The sequence below is a fragment of the Pezoporus occidentalis genome, unplaced genomic scaffold (genome assembly GCF_034315485.1).
Source record: "Pezoporus occidentalis ecotype Australia unplaced genomic scaffold, CSIRO_AGI_Poc_V1 ctg4, whole genome shotgun sequence".
Taxonomy (NCBI): Eukaryota; Metazoa; Chordata; class Aves; order Psittaciformes; family Psittacidae; genus Pezoporus; species Pezoporus occidentalis.
In genome coordinates, this window is record NW_026915724.1 from 22,173,344 (window position 1) to 22,194,387 (window position 21,044).

Below are 21,044 nucleotides of genomic sequence, written 5' to 3' on the forward strand. Positions count from 1 at the left end.
AACCTAAATATCACAGCCCACATGCTGGGGCTTTTTTTAACTGACATTTGTTTTAGCAAAACTTCAAAATAATGTTCCTCTTCTACCATGCTTCTGTCTCTGATGCCTGGAAGTTCTGGCTGCCAGTGTACCTTGCTACTGCTTACATGTGAAGTTTGGAAGATCAAAACCAATGAGACAGCACACACTATTCTGTTAGAATGAATCTGGTGACTGTCTGTAATATGCATGCACTTATTTAAATAATTACTCCTTAAGAATTGCTGCCACTGCACTGCTTTTAATCAAACTAGTTTCCTGGAATGCAGGAATTGTTTCTACCACAGTTAGGAGGACTGTTGTTACTCTATCTAAAGACTGTGTGCCTAAATACTGCTGTAACTCAAAAACATATTATCCTCAAGTTAAACCAAATGGTATAAATTCCTGCAGGTTTAAAGTGATTTCTCAGGGTTTTCCTCTAACAACATTAACCTAATACAGATTATCGGAATGGTGATGAAAATTCAGTATTATTGATTAGGTCTAAATTCAGGCTGTTAGTAGTTGAGTTTTTTTTTACTCTTTGCAAATCAGTTTTCTGTTCTAACCCCGCATTAGACACCTCTAAATTTGGAATTGCTAGAGGTCAGCATTATATATAGTGTGGGTTTCTTTGTGGTTGTCTCTTGGTGACAGTGTAACTGCAGGCTAAAGAGGAAAAACGCTTCTTCAGCAAATACATGCAGGTCTGTGCACATTAGCACTGTAGCTGCTTTTTTCCACAAGACATCACAACACATTTTATAGCTGATGTAAAGAAATTTTTGTTACTTAAGCTTTAAAGGTAGGAAAAATCCTCGAAAACACAAAAAGGCAATATGGAGGAAGAATCAAATTATCTCCTGCAATCTGTAATGTAAAAAACATTCCGCATTTCTTAGCCCTAATGTAAGTGTGTCATATAATTGCCAGTCAGGTGTAAGAGTAAGTTACATATAAAGCTTTCAGTACATCTTGTACAGTCCAAAAATAGGCATTATTGTAAATATACCTTGAACAGACATTTTACTTACATAAATGACAGGTGTTCTTTACAGTTGCTTAACATGCTTGATTTTTTTAAGAGTCCCCCTTCCAGCTTTGCCTTTTGTTATTCCTTCCACACTTCCGATTCTTCGGTTTCTTCCACCTTTTCAGTTTTTGGGATATTTTGATAATACTGTAAATGTAAACTTCAGAAATGTTTTGGAGATAATAGAAAATGGAATACTGGTTTTGATGTGGAATGTCGGCTCCTGGAAAAGTGTTTCAGCCACTGATCTCTATTCTCCACTCCTCTGACAGACTGAGTGTTGGTTAGCTAGAGAGCGAGTTAGATTAGGGAATGTATTAGGGATTAGAATGCATTTTATTTTCAGCAGGATAGTTTCATCTCAGATGTGTTCTCTGACTCAAAGGGAACTTTCCATGCAAGACTTGTACTGTGGCAGCAGGAGAGCAAAAATAGACCTTTCTTCAGCAGTAATGGTTTCTGTGAGACACTGACCAGCATAGTTGACTTTTAAGATTGAATGTTTAAGCACCTGTCAGTAGTTGTGTGTTGATAAAGTCATAACATTAGAGTTCCTTGCGAAAGGAAAAAGATTCTAAGATGTTCTTAAGGAAAAAGCTATTCTACCCATTAGAATCTCTGTAGATAAAGAATCTGTATGTAGTAGATCTTACTCTGCTTATTTGTTTTGCTTCTGAGGTGCCGTTGGACAGCATGGGTTCAATATGCAGCTGGATTTTTTGTGTAGAATCATTTTCATTTTCTTTACAGAATTCTTGGTGGAAATGGAGAATTGGTTGAACTGTAAACAAAACTGTTTTATGAAAGGACATTAATATCATTGACATGAACTCTTTGATGTTTTCAGGGAATATTTTGAAGACCAAATCACAAATGCGTTGGGCAGGGGTGTTCTTTCGGGAGGTAGATGAGGGCTGAAATATTCCTATTGTTAACTTGAGGACCTGCTCCAAACAATCTTCAGTCCAGATTGGGTGTTAACCCTTATCTCCTTCCTCTGAGTTGCTGAGTTGAGGTTCTAGTGATCTGTGACTGTCAGGTACCAGATATCAGCCTATTCTCTCTTCTGTCATCTTAAGGGATTTTTCTCCAAAATAGTTTCTTCTTAGGAATTTGGACATCCAGCAACCATGCAAAAGCTCTAATAGCATTCCCAGCTCTTTCACATAGAGGAGTGGCATGTGAAGTTGTCTCTGTTCTTATGATCCTTCACTTCCGTGCAGAGTGCTAATGGAGATACTTCATGTGTATGGGGAGAGGTCTGTTACAAATGTAAGGAGGCCATTGTCATCCTACGAAACAACCACGTTGCTGCTATTGCAAACAGAATGTTATTTTTACTGATCTGGTGTGCGGGGAAGCTCTGAATACAGTTCCCAGATCTACAGAATAGGAAGTCACTACAGTTTCCTACCCGTGATAAACATTAGAGGCTCTTCATATCAAGGTTTATCTTTTTGTTGCCACATTCTGTTCTACTGACAAAGTACGATGTGTATCTATACACCAATGTGTATTTAGCAAAGTACCATTTGCAAACAGTTTAAAAGTCTGCTTTTCAGTGCCAGTAATTATTTTGAATCAAAATTAGGTAAGGCAAATTTCATATTTCAGCTTCATTTACTCTCATTGCATAGCACTGAGCAGTAATTGGAATGCATAATTTTGGGGGAGTGCTGTGCTCACATTAGTGAGTTGAATGTAAAACAAAACTGATCTAATTGAAAGTTGGATACTAAGTGCTGGTAGTGTCTGTAAGTTTGAAGTTTCTGTTATTAACAACAATACATCTTGTGGGTGAGGAGAGGAAATAAAAGCCATCTACCCAAGCTGATTATGTATCCATGTATGTCTTACCGTTTTCTTTAGAAATGTTATATGCTGATGGCAGTCCCTGTGACGAATTGAAGTTAGATAACTAATGCTAGCGTTGCACTTTGGTCCCTGTAGTCATATTTGACCAACTGATTCTTCCATATATAAAAGTGATCCATGTGTCCTTTCAGTGAATTAATTACTGATGCATGCAAATTTCCCCAGGGAGCCAAAATGAGGTGTAGAGGTATAAATAGCTTAAAAACTCACCAGAGACCTGATGCACAAAATGTATCTTGTGGTAGGTTTGATAAGGGGCAGTTCTATATAATGCAGCCCTTTGTGTTAGCAATAAATACTACATAGCATGAAATTATAGCTTCATCGTAAGAGTGCAGGAGAAGCATTCCGGAGTACACAGACTGATAGAAACAGTGGCCTCACAGGCTTAAAAGCTTTGTCACGCAGTAAGTTAATTTTTTCCAGAGTAACACTGGAATATTTTAGTATTACTGTTTTTAAAAGAGGTTTTCATTATTTTCAGTAAGATAAGGGCTGTACTCGGAGCATCCTATTTAAAATAACTGCAGTGAAGGTATGCTTGTGGAAGGTCTAACAAAGTCTGAGCAAGGAATTGGCAGATAGTTCACTTGTTATGCTGGTAAAATTGGAGTATTTATTAGTACTGGTCTCACACAGGTCAAGGAAAATGTCATTAACATGCACTAGAGTGAAGGGAAAATGCAGAAGTACTGGAAGTTTTGAGGAAACAGTGAGCAGAAATACCAGTTTACTAACAGCAGGTAATACTTCTTTCCAATGTTAGAATTACCTGGTTTGTCTACTGCTTTTGGTAATTCCTCCTGTATAAATGTAAGTTGTTTATATTTCAATATATTGTATCACTGGTGGAAGGGATACATTAACTTTATTAGCAGAAGTATGGTAATGAAAACTGGGCTACTCTGAGAGACATACAAACCCGCTCTTGGTATGAGTGGGAGATTGAGATTCTCTGTGAACCTAAGGAGTATGTATCCCTAAGCATTACTGAGACAAATTAGAATAGACTGTTTTGTATTTAACTTGCTCCTTCCTGTCTTCTCATGAAGTCAAGAAATACCAGTTTCAGTAATGTGCAGTTGCTGGTGTTATGTTACCACGGATCTAGGAAAGCACCCAAGGTCTGTGTTGCAACATGGAGTGTTGAGACACTAAGGCAGGTGTTGTGTTGGGGACACTGACTTCCAAGTTTGGGTCCCCTGTGCTGACCCAGGTGACATGCTGGGGGGTGACCCTATGCTGTTTGACTGTGATCAGAAAAGGTTGAGGGCAGGTTGTTCTGGGCAATGTCTGGTGGGGATCTGGCTTTCTGTTTGGAATTTAACATCTGTGAACCCAATCTTGAAGCTTGGTGCCAGCCCCATCTCATTCTGACAAAACACAGTGGTGATGTGTGCTCTTCCTTTGTCCCATAGCTGGTGCATCAGCAGTTCCTTCTTGTATCAGAGTGAGATGTGAATCCTTCCTTTGTGCACTGCAAGTTTCCTTAGCCATTTCTGGGTTTAGTTTATAGAGTGGATGATGATGGTATAGCTGGTAAACTGGGAGGATGAGACCTGGCTGCTGGTTGTGTCCAGATAACATCTGCACTTTATAATAAAAATTCACTGACAGGAACAGTGCTACCTACAGTCTTTCTCTGTGTTGTATGAAAGTGTGCGTTTGGTAGCCCTAGGGAAGAGTCCAGACCGAGCTGCTCCGGCAGTTGTAATTATTTTATGGCATGCTTTAATACATTTCTTGTATTTATTTGACTGTTAAAAGCTGCCTGCTACAGAGCAGCCAGGGAGGCTTCAAAATACAGACAGCTCCTTGGACGTGCTGAATTAATGCTGAGCAACTCTGCAGCTTGGTATAATTTAGAATTGGAAGAACAAAAGACTGAATGTTTCCTGGTTCTTTTGCATAAGATCTTTTACCTGTAAGAATTACAGCCTATAATCTCTTGTGTGATGCGTTCTCTCATAATCTAAGGGGGTAATTTTCCACCACCCAAAACTATGCAGGAAGAGCACTTGGCTGTCAGTGTGCTTCCTCACTTGGGCAGAGCTGCTGCCTGTGGGTAGTGGAAGAGCCTCAAAGGATCTGTATAATGGGGGCTTCACACTGAAGCAAGAGCTGGCTGCCCTCTGCCTTGGGGGACCTGGCTGGTGCAAAGGGCCTGTAAACTGTTGTCTTTGTTGACCAGGTTTCTGGCTTTTCTTACATGTGTGTGTAAAATCAGTTAATTGACTTGGAAGTTGCCTTGGTTTGTGTGTTGTTGGTTTGGTTATGGGTTGGGTTTTTGTTGGTGGGGTTTGTTTTTTGTAGTCCATGTTTGAAGATTTGCTTGTTGTTGCCTGGAGGACAGGCAGGGCTTGCTGCAGAGGCGTAGCTAGTAAAAGCCCTGGTGCACGTTTTAGACGGCACTTGGTGTTCTGCTGCTCAAACGGTGCACTCCACCCATTGACTTGTTTGAAGTTCTTTTTAAGGCAGATACCTTCACGGTCAGGTATTGTGCTAATGTTACTGGAATTGTTTTATTTGTCAAGTGGAAAAGTAAGTGTGCTTGGGCCTTTTTCTCTTTTTTGTATTTTATTTGAGGCTGAAACTGTTAACTTCATACTTAACAGTCATAATGTTCTGGGGAGGGATTGGGGAGTTAAGTGGCTGAAGTTTAGTTTCTTCTTAACGGAAGCTTGTTAGGCTTATGTGTATGCAGTAGATGATCCTTAACAGCAACTCTTACGCTGTTGATTACAGGAACATAGAGAAGTTGCCAGACAGTTGTTTTTATTTTGCATTTCCTTGACTATTAGAGGGGAAACCAACCCGTAACATGGACATTGCCATTATGAGTAAGTATATAAAGTATTAATTGTTTAGATTGGTCAGGAGCTATGGATTATCTTTGATGTGATTATGCAACCTTGATTTAGTCCTTGTCCACTTAATTGTGTAAAGGCTAAAGAAAACCTTCCACAAAGTCAAGCCGGTGCTATTTTCTTCACTCATGTTTCTTTTCATTTCTCCTTACATACTACTGCCTGTTCTCTCCCTCTTACAATATGCTATCTAAACAGACTTACAGCTTTCCTCTTGCCTTCTCCTTCTTTGCCCAATAGCGGAAGGTTATGCTGCATTTCAAGAGGACAGTTCTGGTGATGAAGCTGAAAGCCCTTCAAAGTTGAAGAGGTCCAAGGGAATACATGTCTTCAAGAAACCCAGCTTTTCCAAAAAAAAGGAAAAGGATTTTAAAATAAAAGAGAAACCCAAAGATGAAAAACACAAGGAAGACAAACATAAGGAAGACAAACATAAAGAGAAGAAGTCAAAAGACTTAACTGCAGCAGATGTTGTAAAACAGTGGAAAGAGAAGAAGAAAAAGAAAAAGCCAATTCAGGAGACAGAGATACCTCAAGTGGATGTTCCAAGTCATAGACCCGTGTTTGGCATTCCTTTGTCTGATGCAGTAGACAGGACCATGATGTATGATGGTGTCCGCCTGCCAGCAGTTTTCCGTGAATGTATAGATTACGTAGAGAAGTATGGCATGAAATGCGAAGGCATCTACAGAGTTTCAGGTACTCTGGGCACACTGACATGCAGGTTCCTAAGGTCTTTACTTGCTATTTTCTTACTATTTTAACATTTCCACCACCTAGGGACTGTTAATAGCTGCATTAATTTTAATTATCCAAAAGGTTATCAGGCAGTTAAAGTTGAGTAACTCATAAGTCCAAAGTACCAGAAAAATTGCTGAAGTGGCGGTACTGCTTACTGGCAATAAGAAACCACTTGCTTTTGCCTTCTGTGGTAGGGTGCCAATGATGAATAAAATGTGTTAGTATGGCCAGCTTCTGTTTTTTTACTTCTGCATTAGAAATGCAGTGCTAGTTGATTGCAAAAGCAAAGATGAGATACAACCACTTTATTACTTAAGCTTCCCACTAAATTGCTTTTCCCAGTTACTTCCATTGTATGATTCCCCCCTCCCCCTTAAAAAATTATTTTCTTTGAGCAAATACACTAATGAGCACAAAATCCAAGTTCCCCTAATTAAGCTTAGCAGCAGCAGGCTAATTAACCATGGTGGTTGTGTAACATCAGCTTACATAAATGGAACATCAGGTTTAGTCACATTACAGAGAACGGTCCCTTTGTTTGTGAACTGCATCTGCAAAGTAACTTGTGTAAGTACCTCTGTGGGTATGTTTAAGGGAGCAAGAACGAGTGAGAAAAGGAATTTGAGGAAAAGCAGTGAAAAGCAGTAATCAAACGGTTTTAAAGGCTTCATTAAGCTGTCTTCATGCTGTCCATCTGCATGGTATGAGGTAGGCATGCATAAATACTGCAGCAGCTTAAGCTGCTTCTTCATCTTGCCTGTTGGAACATTCCAGCTGTGTTTTTTTCAAGACACAATGTGTTGGGAATTTTTACAGATAAAAGGTGTGTTTTCCATAAATCATTTTTGATGTTTGTACCATCTAGTGTTCCCCTGTGCAATAGCACCCTCTTGTGTGTGTCAGACTGCTTAAACTGAGAGTGCAGAGAGACAATTCCAGTGGCTCAACAACCTACCAGCTGTTGTGATACCTAACTTGGACATGAAACTGAGTATATTTTACCTGGCATTTACCATGGGCTCAGCACACCCAGCTTTGCTGGTTGTGTATGAGCCAAGTTGGCGCAACTCAGATGGGTGTTTGAGCTTTAAGAATGAAATTTCCCCAAGTTTGGGAAGATTGGAATGTCACCGAGTTACAAGAACACCTCACAGAAAACTCTGGCTGTGTTGAGTAACTTTGTGAACACGCTTTCATTCATGCAGTGCCTCAAGTCAAAAATCCTGTGTGAGATTCCTCCACTGCAGAGGGCCAGCTGGAAACCTGGAAACTAAAAAGTGTGGGGTGTGTTTTGGAAGAGGAAAGCTGTTATAGGTAGAACTTGTTTGGGAGAGGAAAACTATTATAGGTAGTTGATATAGCTAAGAACTTGAGTTGATAACGTATTTGCTTCTTGGCTTAGGACTCTATAATTGAACAGCCAGAAAGATGCTGATTGAAAATACACAACTGATCTTGTGTTCCCGTGCCCTTGCTCACCCTGTTGGTGCTTTTAGAAACAACAATCTATGTAATTTTGAGTCATGATCTTAATTTTGTTACACATGGGTAACTTTTAAAAGGTGTTCCTCAAGTAGTTTAAATTGTAAGGGGAGGTGAAATAAGTGCCTCTCAAAGAAAAAATGTGTAACTGTAATTATTATACATTTACAGTTGAAGATTTCTCTTAATTCTTGATCTAAATATTTTAAGGAATAAAATCAAAAGTTGATGAGCTAAAAGCAGCCTATGATCGAGAAGAATCTCCCAACCTGGAAGAATATGAGCCCAATACAGTAGCCAGCTTGCTGAAACAGTACCTACGAGAACTGCCTGAAAACTTGCTTACCAAAGAGCTAATGCCCCGCTTTGAAGATGCTTGTGGGAAGAGCACAGAAGCTGAGAAAGTTCAGGAGTGCCAGAGGCTGCTGAAAGAGTTGCCAGAGTGTAACCATCTCCTGATTTCTTGGCTGATTGTGCACATGGACCACGTTATTGCAAAGGAACTGGAAACAAAAATGAACATCCAGAATATTTCTATAGTGCTCAGCCCTACTGTCCAGGTACGTGTGCCACGCAGCAAGTGCCAGAGCAGAACTTCAGCCCAGGAAAGACTTCTTTGTAGGAATTCTTTTGCAGGTGGGAAAGAGGTATTGTCTGGTAACAGTTAAGCTAAATTACAGCTTCTCTTTATATACTGGGAAGCAAATCTGCTGGGAAGGGAAGAACAAAAGACTTTCTGAATGTGAGCTTGCATGCTATGGGTCTGACACCTGGCTTATTATGACAGTATTACAAAGACTCCTGTCAGGGTTTTAATTCTGTTGCGAACCGAAGTCATTTAATGTTGAATTTGTCCAACAATTCATGCAGATACACAATTTCTGTGGGCTTTTGATTCAGCATTAATTTAGCGAAGACTATACTGTTGCTTAATTTTAGTATCAAGCCAATGAATCCTGTCCTGAAAACAGATCTTCCTGGTGCAGTAATGACTTTTGTCTAATGGCTTTGGTGCAAGACAGAATACCAAAGCCATTTCCCTGTCTGCAGTCAGGGAAAAACAACTGACTTAGTTTTCCAGTAAGAGTTTGTGGATTCTGGATTGATTAATTCCTTAACATCTTGGAAATGTTTAATTTAAATACAGTTCACAATTAGTCCTTGCATAATGGAAACATGGCATTATTGGGTGTGTGTCTTCTAGAAGAAAACCCACACTTCAGAAGAGCTTGGCTTTATAATTAAGAGCCTAGGAGGAAGCCCAGTAGCAAAAGGGCTGGGCACTATTATTCTTGGCTCTTTTGCTATGCCAGACACTTCCTAGCTAAGAAAAGAAGTAACAATTAATGCAAAGCAGTGCAGGCCCAGTCATGTTTTTGTTAAGTAGTTTTTAGCAATTAAAATGCAGGTAGTGACAGGATAAATGTTCGCAGTTTAATGAAAGATACAGTATCAAAATAAATACTTGTTTCTGTCTCATGTTAAAACAAGAACAGCAGCAACAGGCCCTTTCAGACTCCTTTTTCTATTATAGTAAATCATCTGAGAGAGGCGTTGTAGAAATTGCTTACATGTTGGGTAAGAGAAAGCCATGGTGTGGTATGGTTTGTATTGCCTGTTACCCATTGTTGTCACTAACCACCTTTACACTAGTAAAAGGAAAGTAATACATCTCTGTATCTACCAGTGATGGAAATAATTGCAGTAGGTTAAGATGTGTCTGAGTTTAGCATGAAACTGCCTCAGATACATAGGTAAGAGACACAGATTCCTTGGGGACAGCACTGGGTTGTCTAAAGTATCATTTTTAATCCAGATTTTAATCTCTTAGGACAAACTAGTATGACTACGAGTCACAGAAAGGCATTCTAAAGGCTATTTCTGGAGGAAGAGACTGTGCTTCACAGATAAAGATGATGTGAGTAAGTCATCTTAACCACTGTTTTGTATGTCCTTTCTCTGCAGATCAGCAACCGTGTCCTGTATGTATTTTTTACACACGTTCAAGAGTTCTTTGGGAATGTTACCCTGAAGCAGGTGACGAAACCTCTTCGCTGGTCAAATATGGCAACAATGCCAGCACTTCCAGAAACACAAGAAAGCATCAAAGAAGAAATCAGGCGACAGGTTGGAAATTACTTTAGTGTTTTTATCTTTGCCCTGGCTTTTATACATTCAGTAGTAAATCCTTATAAGCTTGTAACAGACACTGTAGTTCTATCACACTTGTCTTGTAAGTGGAAACCACTGAAAAGAAATTAGTGATGCTGTTCCCCATTTATGGGTGGAAAGGTGTTACGGCCTTGTGATGATTATATAGCAGAGCAACCCACGAAAGACAGGGCTATGTAGTTCAATACTTTTATAGTGGGAGAAAGGGCCAGGGGGATTATCAGGGGCCTCGAGCACCTCCTGTATGAAGACAGGCTGAGAAAGTTGGGGCTGTTCAGCCTGGAGAAGAGAAGGCTGTGTGGAGACCTCATAGCAGCCTTCCAGTATCTGAAGGGGGCCAGTAAGGATGCTGGGGATGGACTCTTCATTAGGGACTGTAGTGATAGGACAAGGGGTAATGGGTTGAAACTTAAACAGGGGAAGTTTAGATTGGATATAAGAAAGAAATTCTTTCCTGTTGTTAGGGTGGTGAGGCACTGGAATGGGTTGCCCAAGGAAGTTGTGAATGCTCCATCCCTGGCAATGTTCAAGGCCAGGTTGGACAGAGCCTTGGGGGACATGGTCTAGTGTAAGGCATCCCTGCTCCTGCAACTAGATGATCTTAAGGTCCTTTCCTCTAAAGGTCAGGAGGACATGTTAAAAAGAGTTTGATTTCTTTAATACTGCTCTTCAACTAGCTCTAGATCATGTATGTTAACTCTTGTTAGCTGACATACTGAGCTTTGAAAACCAGAATCCCAAGCCTGTTGCCATGAAGCCAGAAAGATTGTTTCATTTTAGCCTGCTGTGCTAGGATATATCGAAGACACTGATTTATTTGCAATATTTCTAGGAGTTCCTACTGAACTGTTTACACAGAGACTTGCAGGCAGGGATAAAAGACTTATCCAAAGAAGAGAGACTCTGGGAGGTGCAAAGGATTTTAACAGCTCTGAAAAGAAAACTAAGAGAAGCTAAGAGACAGGTGGGTAACTTCTGTTTATTGGCCAAGCATCTAAATCGTGGATTGCTAATTTGTGACAGTTAGATCAGACCACGTTTCAATCCGTTTGCTGCAGATTTTACATCTTCACTTTACGTGGCTGATGGGCAATTGCATTTTCTGGTTAGCTGGCTCTCCCTAGGGGCAGCAACATCTCCACCTTCCTGCACAGCTGTTGACAAAAAAACCAACACATTGCATGATTAAAAACCTAGTGTTTGACAGAGAGCATGGATTCATTATATGCTTGACACAATGTGTCCTGGAGTAGCAAGAGGAACTACTGGAAAGCTCAAGGTTAACAAACTTCAAGCATGCTTTTTTAAACTGTCATATGTCCCTTGCTGAACACTTTCAAGACAACCACGATGTGATTCTGTATTTGGAAAGTAAATAATAGGTTCCAGAAAATCTATTTTTACAGTAAAGTGGCTGGGGAAGCTGTCCTTTGAAAAGTTGTTCTCTTTCTCTGGCAGGAGTGTGAGACAAAGATTGCACAAGAAATTGCCAGCCTTTCAAAGGAGGATGTCTCCAAAGAAGAAATGAATGAGAACGAGGAAGTGATAAATATTCTGCTTGCACAGGTCAGCACTTACCTGCTTGTTTGCTGGTATTTTCTTGCTCCATCTTCTCTCAAAAATACTAAACGCCCTTTCATTCCTTTGTGATTGGACATGGAAGGCTTAAAGGGGTCTCTCTATTAAAAGACAAGGCTTGTTTTAATGGTAAGTAAAGTAGGGAAGGAATGGTGACCACAGGAGTGAACCCAAAGCTGAGGAGACCTGTTAACAGCAGAAAGGAGACACTGTGCAGAAGCAGCCACCACCACCAAAGGTAGCCTCTGTTGTTGAAGTACTTAGAGAGCCCTTATAAATCTGACCTGTTTTAATACCCTTAACTACTTCCCTGCTGATCAAAGGAAGTAAAGCAACTACCCTGGCTTTTTTTGCTTTCCTTTGCTTCCCTGAATAGCTTTGATCTTCTCTCCGCTGTAGTTGCCTCCTTAGATTCACCTTCAGACATATATTTTGTAATTCAGGTTTTCTAGTTATTTTACTGGTTAGCCAGAATTTTCCCCTGTGATTTAAGGGAAGTGGCAGCCAAACATGCCAGAACTTGGCGCGTCATCTCCACGGCTATTCAGTGCAGCAATCATCGTGAGGATTCAGAACAGAAATGGCTGGTTTTCAACTTGCATTTGCTTTGAGGTCTTGATGAGTCAGAGTTCAGAGCACTCCTGCTGAAAGTCTGTCAGAGAACAGCACCATTGCTTACCAGACGTTCCTGCAGAAAATAAGGTCAAGGTCTGAAGTGAACTAATTGATCATTACAGGAGAATGAGATTTTAACAGAACAGGAAGAACTGCTGGCCATGGAGCAGTTCCTGCGGAGACAGATTGCCTCGGAGAAGGAAGAAATAGATCGCCTTCGAGCCGAAATAGCTGAAATACAAAGGTAAGAGGGGAACTGCCCGCATCAGAGCTCCTGCCCCACATGTGCTCTTCTGAAATGATACTCTCAACCACACCTAAAAGCTCAGCCTGTGAACATCACATTTGAAAGACGCCTCTTTTTACTGCAATCTCAGCAGCTTTGGGCCTTTCAGGATATTTTCTGTTAGTGTAACAGTGGAGTTAGCATCTAAAGGAAACAGATCCTGCGCTCTTAAAAAAAACAATCCCCTCTGGACATCACTGCATTATTAAATTAAGCTTTGAAAGGAAATTCTGACTTGGTTTTCAAAACCGTTGCAGATTATTCAGTGGATCCAGGTTAACCCTTTTACGCTGCTACAGTTCTGGCAGCCTTGAGGAGGTGTTTGAATCAGTTTGTCATTGATCTTTCAGTCGCCAGCAGCATGGCCGAAGTGAAACCGAGGAGTACTCTTCTGAGAGTGAAAGTGAGAGTGAGGATGAGGAAGAATTGCAGGTCATCTTGGAAGATTTGCAGAGACAGAACGAGGAACTAGAGGTAAGACTGGAGTCTTGGCATTCATTGGCACTCTTCCCCTTCTGGTTACTGGATTTAGTCTGTGCAGAGGTACTTGCACATATGCAGACTCGTAGTTTGGCATCAGTTGTCGCTGGGCATAACAAACACCCATGTACTCTGTTGTGTGCAAGTCCACGTTGCCATAAGAGCATAGCTCCCTAGTGCAGTGCTACATGCCCCCTTAGCTGTAGCCCGCCTCTGCCAGAAGGAGCCCTGACATTTGTTTTCCTTGCTTAAAGATAAAGAACAATCACCTGAACCAGGCGATTCACGAGGAGCGAGAGGCCATCATAGAACTGCGGGTGCAGCTCCGGCTACTGCAGCGAGCCAAGTCAGAGCAGCAGGTGCAGGAGGAAGAGGACCCAGAAAAACGTGGGGTTGTTTCTGAACAGCAGCAGAGAGACAGTGTCCTGGAAACAAAAGCAGCCAAAGAGCAGCCAAAAGCAAACAAGGAGCAGCAAGTGAAGCCATCACCAAGCAAAGACAGGAAAGAAACTCCAATTTGATCAGGCTCCTTTGGTATGCGTGAAACCAACTGAACTGTGCAAGTTACTGTAATCTGAGTCAAACTGCACAAATGAGCATTGCTGGCTGTGTACATTCTGTAAAGAAACCTTTCTTTTAAGTCCTGGAGACGTTAGTCTCTAATACTTGTGGCTTCTACTCATCAGACTCAGGTGAGTTTGGAGAGGCCAGAAGAGTTTTGCAGTTAGCATCAGATTATTTTGAGAGTGTTTCCTTCAGGTGATTTAAAATAATCCAGTAAGTTTTATTTTAAACAAAAATCATTCTTTACCTTCACTGGAGCAGAATTGGAAGATCTTATTTTCAGTAAATAAAACCACCCCCCACCCACACTTACTAATTATTTGCCTTGTGACTCTCTTCATCCTCATTCACCATTACTTCTGCTTATTAACCTAGTCACTTCTTGCTTGTGCCTTTGATACCTTTCTGATGCAGATGCTATACAAGGGAGCTTTAAATTTATTCTGGGTTGGCTGAAAACGTGGGAGACTGCGGGGTATCGTGTTAACCCAACATGCCGTTAAGCTTCATTTTTGTTCTGAGATGTACTGAATAAATGTAAAGACTTGAGAGATGTTATTTATGTCCCTGTATGATGGAAACGTTCATCAAGAGCTGTTCGTGTCTCTTAGCCATGTAGATAACCCATCTGTAAACCACCATCCTCATACCTGTTCATGACAGGCTGTGCTCACACTGCTGCCATCCAGCCAAGAGTGTTTTCTTCATCCATTCTAAAGGTTCCAAATAAGCCTGAAGTACAGGCAGTGCCCTGGGAGACACCAGGGGTTCAGCAACAGCCTCTTCTGGTGGTTATTTAAAACACAACCCCCAGCAGTTCAACAGCTTCTGTCCATCCATGCTGGCATTCAGGGGCCTTTCAATGTATTCATGTTCCAGATACACTCACATGACTCCACCTGCAGACAGCGAACTCCCCAGTGTGCGTAGAGGCGATCGTATTTTCTAACCTGGATATTTTCAGCACCTGTTGGATGGGGTTGTATTCTTTCTCTATTGCACTGTTGTGAATCATTGGCCATGATTTGATTTTGTACAAATAATGCTTTGATATGTTATAGAAAACAGCATAGTATTTTTTTAAAATTCGGGGAAAAAAAGAAGTTTATAAACACAGAAAATGTGGTCGGGTGACAAATGTAAACTAAAGCATCCTCCCCTGCCTTCGTTACATACATTTTATATTTGCTGGCAATATTTAAACTTTTTGGTTTAATTCACACTAATTCCTATTGAATTGTCATGGGTTTTTCTAATGTTCAGACAAATCTCTTAATATCGATTAACTTTTATTTTGTTAGGATTGTATTTATCAAGCAAATAAAATCAACAGCCATTTGAAAGTAGTTTCTAATTTACCTGCTTCATAATGCACATGGTAGTTACGCTTCTTGGAGAGGTTTAAATGAATTCAGGCTTTCTAATAGGCCTCCCTCTGAGAGAACACTGTTTGCAGCTCAGTGTTATAGGAAGTTTCCACAACTCAGCTGAAGGTAGAGTTTAATTTGATCAAATTAAAGATTCTAAGACTTTGGCTTCTCTATAACTACTTGAGAGTTCAGTGGTGGAGGTAAAACGCACATTCACATCATCACTTCTATACATGACCACTGTTCTTTCTCCTGCAGCCTTGCACTGCACTCAAAGTGTTCCCCTTGAAGTCTCAGATGGAAGTGGGATTGTTGCTCCTGTGGAAATACAGCAACTGTAACCAGAAATTCATTTTCAGAACCCCTGAACGATGTTTTTTTGACATTTTCTTTCGTGTTCTTTAAAATGATACATCCAGTGACACAGTTAGTTATTGATAAAACTCCTGTGAAGCCTGCAGTTAAAACCCAAAATGCAAGCCAACCCTGCCTAAGCACCATCCCATCTTTCTGAAACCCAACAGCTCCAGGGCAGGGGGTCCAGGGAGCCCTGAGCCCTGTCCAAAACCAGACCCTGGCACGAAGGGCCAAGTGCCTGCCTCTGGCAAGGGGTTGCTTTTCCTGCCTGATGATCTCCCCAAAGGAGTTTGACTGCCCCAAGTCCCATAACAGCAGCATTACCCCAGTGCTCACAGGGCTTGTGGAAAAGCAATGCTAGCAGCAGTGATTTCAAAGGCAGCAGCTGCAAATACGCAGCCAAAAAAACCAAAGCTCATTTCAAATAAAATGGAAAGTAACTGAAACACAATAATCTGAGTGTGCTCTTCAGATCACTTTATAATCTGACATACCAATGCCAAGAACCTTGCACTGACCTATGAGCTGCAGCTCCCCTCCCACGGCACTAGTGATGCCTACTCCACAGGCCACCTCCACAGAGTCCATACATGCCTTGAATAACTCATTTAACTAATTCAAAGTTAGCAAGCATCATTTAAACTGGCTTAAAGTAAGACTCTTCTCAACAGTGTACAGCTTGCACATGCTGAATACAACAGAACCTGTGTCACATCCTTTGGCCAAAACACCAGACAGACCTACCCTTACCGGAGTGAGGAAGCAATAGGCTTGCAGCATTACTGCTAGTGTTTTGGACTTAAAACTTCGGCAACAGACTGATGTGGCCCATTTGCTTTCCTCTTGAAGACCAAGTGCTTCCACTACACAGCGGTACTTCAGAGAAGTTGGGGGGGTGAGACAACCCCACACTTACTTACCTTTTTCAACACAAGCCTGGTCGCTCAGTCTGAAACCCAAAGGAGCAGGGAGCACGGTGTAAGTCAGTCACTGGGAGTACACCACCAGTATGAATCAGGACACAGCAGACAGTTACTTGCATCGAACTGGAATTTACACTCATACTTCCTGAAATACTGCAGCTGTACAGTGAATCAGCTTCACACACCTTGCATTACAAACAGGGTCTTGTTTTCTCCCAATAAAGTCTTGTCTGAAAAAATAACAGCCGGAAGTGAACTGTTGCTGCCTGAATGGCTGAAAAGAGGTGAGGGTGTTCGTTTTAGTTAGTTATTGAAAGAAAGGTTAAGTTAAAAAACAACCAAGCAGTACTCCCCTCAGATCACATCCCTACCACAAGCCTAATAACATCACCTCGTGTCCAGCACCTTACAGGATTCCAGCCAGCTTTCCAGGGCTATGCACTGCCCACAACAGGGTTCTGACGCTGGCTCAGCTTCCTGCTCATGGAAGCAGAAGCCACCTGTTCTGATACAACTGTAGGTTTCTTCCCCAGTGGTGAGGTGCTCTGACAGTACTGCTGCACACCCCACTCCATCGTCCTTTATGAGGAAGCTGCAGGACCGCTGTACAGAAAGCTCCCACCTCCACCCACTAGCTCCAGTACTAGTGCTGCAGGGATTCATTTTTACCTCTGTGTCCCCTGGCTGTAATTAAATGCAATGAAAATGTAATTAAAACCAAATTAATATTAAAGTATCAACCCACATCTCTTATCAAAAAGAGGTGTGACCAAGCTTAATCTGTCAAGAGTTTTCACTTTTCAGCATGTACCTCTGACTCAGCGTCCTTCATCCGCAGCGGGAAAAATGCCTCATCCAGACCAAATATGGCTTCCATCCAACAGCACAAGTTCTCTACAGTGTTCTTTAAGCATAACAGAGAATGGCTGCCAGTCATCCCAGTTCCAGGGAGACGAGGCACAGCCCCACTAGCCAAGCCTCAGCTACTGTGAAATAAATGACCATTGCAAGAGAAGTGGCCCAGCCCCATTTGAGCCTTTGTTGTCAGCTTACTCAAACTAAGCCTTCCTGGTTCTTACACAGGAAACCTGGATTGACTACAAGTAACTGTCATTTCTTTAGATGTTCTAACAGTGCCTCCCTCCCTCCTCCTCTCAGCAGCCATGTTGAAACACATGCAGAGAAGCGTGCGCACTACCGTCACTTTCCAGTCCTCAACCAAAACCACCCGTGGGTGGGTCATCCTCTGAAAACACTTCCTCTATAGAAACATTACTACACCTCTGCAAATGGGTCACGGGACTTCAAGCAGACGTGATTAGAGGGCTGTGAGATGACTGAACATCTGTTTACCTGTCTCTGCTAAGTCCCAGTGTATTTTAATGGGCTTGTTGTAGTCCAACCTCTACAGCAAGAACCCTAAAACGGTCCCAGTACCCTGGGCTCTTTATTTTCCTCATCTAAGTAAAGCCAAGTAAAACTAAAAGGCAGAGTCTGAAAGCACCCAGTGGGGAGAATCACTGTACCTATTTTCAGTGAGCTTCCTGTCAGTCTTGTATTCTTAAGGCAGTCTATCAGTATGTTCTAACTCTGCATATAAAGACAAGATTAATCACTTTAAATGTTCTTCCCATGTTGTCCAAATGCCAGCAGACAGGAAGACGAGTGTAAGAGAGGAGAGAACTGACAGGAGAGAACAAGCAGAATACAGAACTAGGTTTTGTTCATCTGCCTGTCCCTCTTCCCTCCCAACTAAGGCAGAGAGGTCCCCAGGCTGAAATTAGGTGAGAAAACATGAGCAATGCACCCAAGTTTCCACGCCAAAGGGAACACAAGGAGACCTTGCCAACAGGAAGAGATCCAATGGAAGTGGAAGAGCATGCCTGAGCCACAGGAGAAGCTTCACCGTTCCCTCCTCTCTGCCCACTCACTGCCAATTCAAATCAGCCAGCTCTGAACCCTGACCTCTGACAGGGCAAAGGGGACAAACACCAGCAACTGAGGGGCATGATCCATTGACAGAACATGAAAACCATCACAGACCTACACCTGCACTGAAGGGTTGCCAAGCCCCTGCAGGCATTTATTTCAGCTAGGCCGAAAACAGCTGCTCTTCTGCAGTCCTAATAAACCTAGGATCTTGTCCACAGGGCCAGGAATTTGTGCAACAGCTATCTGGGACGTTCAAAACAGCAAAGACTGATTTCCAAGCATCAGCCATACCTTGGTTAAAAACAAACTGCCCTCCAGAAGGTTCCAGACATTTGCCTGTTCTGTGGGCATGGAATCTACATGAAAGCATGGCGAGGAAACAGCCCTGCTAATTCCTGACATGTCTGGGAGGAACAACTGAAAACAGAGAACCTGCTATGAAAAACAACAAGTGGGAGAAAGGCAGACAGTGCATAACCATGACATGGGAATAAAAGGATTTCCCATGAAGAAGCTCCAAAAGGAATGAGCCAAGAGATTAAATGGAAAACAATGGAAATTGCTTGTGAAGGGCTGATTTGGTGTTCTACCAAGAAGGCGGGGATGGAGCTATGATACTGCCTTTGAGAAACTCTGGATCAACAGATGAAGATCTGGGAGCCACTTTCTGCTCAAGAGATCCAGACCAGAAGAGAAATGCATTGAGATACAAAGCTCAAATCTTTCTTCAGGAGACACACACACATAAGGGGATTCACCAGGATCTTTGGCAGCACTCTCTGCTGCTGTCCCACATTAAAGAACAGCTCCTCTTTTCATCACTCAGAACAGAGATGTACATTTCCCCAAACCCCATACCCTTAGGGACAAATTGAAGCTTGACTTACTGACATCACTAACACTGCTGGCATGAGATAATATCCTGTCAGTTCAGCAACACAGACCACATCCATCGGGCTGTAGATCAAATGCTCTCAGGCAATGCCAAGAATAAAGTGAGTCTTTCCTTCCCTCTCAGTTCTTGGGAATCACCAAATGAAGCAGAAAAGAGGCAGGCAGATCCGTGACATGTGGAGGAAAAAGGAGTAAACCAGCTATTTCTCTGAAGATGGTCTTTATTTGCTACATGCCAGCGGAACTGAGGCCCTCTACACCTGAAAACACTCAAGTCTTTCTTAGGAAAGGCCCCAAATTCCCTCAAATTTACAGGCCTGCATCAGTACTGAAGACAAAGAAAACAGAAATAAAGCATGTGGAAAATCTGTCTCATTTTTCTACTTAAAGATGCCTTACCCTTAAATAACTAGAAAATGCCTAAAGGGATCAGATATAGTGCTTCCTTTTAGTGGACTAGTGGAACAGTAAGCACAGTAATGGAATTAGGCTGGAACATGTTCATCGTGGACGCCAAACACAAGGATTTCTTTTCAAGTCCCAGTACTCCTCCAATGAATAGTACACTCTATTCGCAGCTAGAAAATAACCTGGAGCATGCTCTGGTCTGAGCAAAGAGCTGATCCCATTCACCTCAGAAATCACACACATGACCCAAATACAATTCAACTCTCATGACACTGAGGCAAAGCACAGACCAAGGGATTTATGTGCCCTGAGCAAAATGCAGAAATCGACTGGATTTCAACGTGTATTTTCAAAATGGGAATCACCTGGCCTGGAAGAGGACTAGTGATTTGTGATTGTTCTCCACAGGGCAGCAGAGAGCGCCCAGAAATCCTCTTGCCCGAAAACCTCATGGCTTTTTGATGATCTACTGTCACCAGACAGAGCACTGTCGCACTGCCTAGATCTCTGGGGACTCGTGTGTGGTTTCTGAACAATTATCAGACAACATGAGGAACTTGATGAGAATTATTACCTACCCCATCACCTGCACTACAGGAACTTGTGACCCGAGTGTATAGTTGCCTTCACAAACTTTAAGCAGATTTTGAAAAAAAAACAACCAACCCCAATCACCAAAACCAAAATCACAAAAACCAAAGCAACCAAAAACCAAACCCCAACCCTAAAAAAACACAGCAAAAATCAAACACTCCAAAAACCAAAACCCGTCAAGTTTCAAAGCAGAGAGAGATGACTGTATCTTAACCACCTCTAGGTGTTAGGTAATAGAAAAGCAGACCTCTGGGGAATAAACAGCAACTGGAGTTTACTAGAGAAGAAAATGCACAAGAATGTTTTCCCAAGAACACAGGGGAAAGACAAACCTGCCTGGGGCTGAGCTGCCTCAGTACCAGCCACCTCACTGATAAATGAAAGTGTTCTGCTAACATACATCAAAGATAAGCTGCCACAGCCATTTCTACCTCTGCAGGAAAATAAGCTTCATGCACTTCAGGTTCAGCAGGCTGGAGGAAGGGTGATTTAAGCAAGTCGCCCCTGGAAGACAGAGAAGGAAATACTGTCTCAGTCATTTTAAATGACAGGAAAGGATTAGGGACTGAGGACAGACTAAGGGTAGTTTCAGCTCACAAAATCCAGACTGAGGTGAATAGTCACACTCACTTCAGCAAAGATGCCATTTCACACTGGAGTGACAGGTTCCCAAGCGCAAGAGGGACGCTCGAAAGAGAATCTAGCAAAACCTCAATTACACAGCCAAAGTACATCTGTGCTACTGTAGGATGTTCTATCTCAAAATGCAATATTCTTCACAGACATTAAGCAAACTTCTTCACGCTACAACAGCCATCAAAGTGTAAAGAACTAGGAGAAAAAATAGGCCAC

The 21,044-nt window shown here is 41.9% G+C and overlaps 1 protein-coding gene across 2 annotated transcripts in view; it reads left to right on the forward strand.

Annotated features, from left to right (window-relative positions):
- The window catches only part of RALBP1 (ralA binding protein 1), a 34,469-nt gene extending 19,412 nt beyond the window's left edge, over positions 1-15,057 (forward strand). Inside the window, exons 1-9 of one of the 2 annotated variants that reach the window (XM_062632965.1) lie at positions 5,675-5,769; positions 6,037-6,495; positions 8,230-8,579; positions 9,985-10,146; positions 11,024-11,155; positions 11,650-11,757; positions 12,507-12,628; positions 13,021-13,144; positions 13,405-15,057. In XM_062632965.1, the coding sequence (XP_062488949.1) occupies positions 5,751-5,769; positions 6,037-6,495; positions 8,230-8,579; positions 9,985-10,146; positions 11,024-11,155; positions 11,650-11,757; positions 12,507-12,628; positions 13,021-13,144; positions 13,405-13,671 (1,743 nt within the window). In that variant the 5' untranslated portion in view covers positions 5,675-5,750 and the 3' untranslated portion in view covers positions 13,672-15,057. Of the gene's footprint in view, positions 1-5,674; positions 5,770-6,036; positions 6,496-8,229; positions 8,580-9,984; positions 10,147-11,023; positions 11,156-11,649; positions 11,758-12,506; positions 12,629-13,020; positions 13,145-13,404 lie in introns of those variants that run through there. The other variant, XM_062632964.1, reaches the window with a different exon arrangement.
- The last annotated feature ends 5,987 nt before the right edge of the window (positions 15,058-21,044 follow it).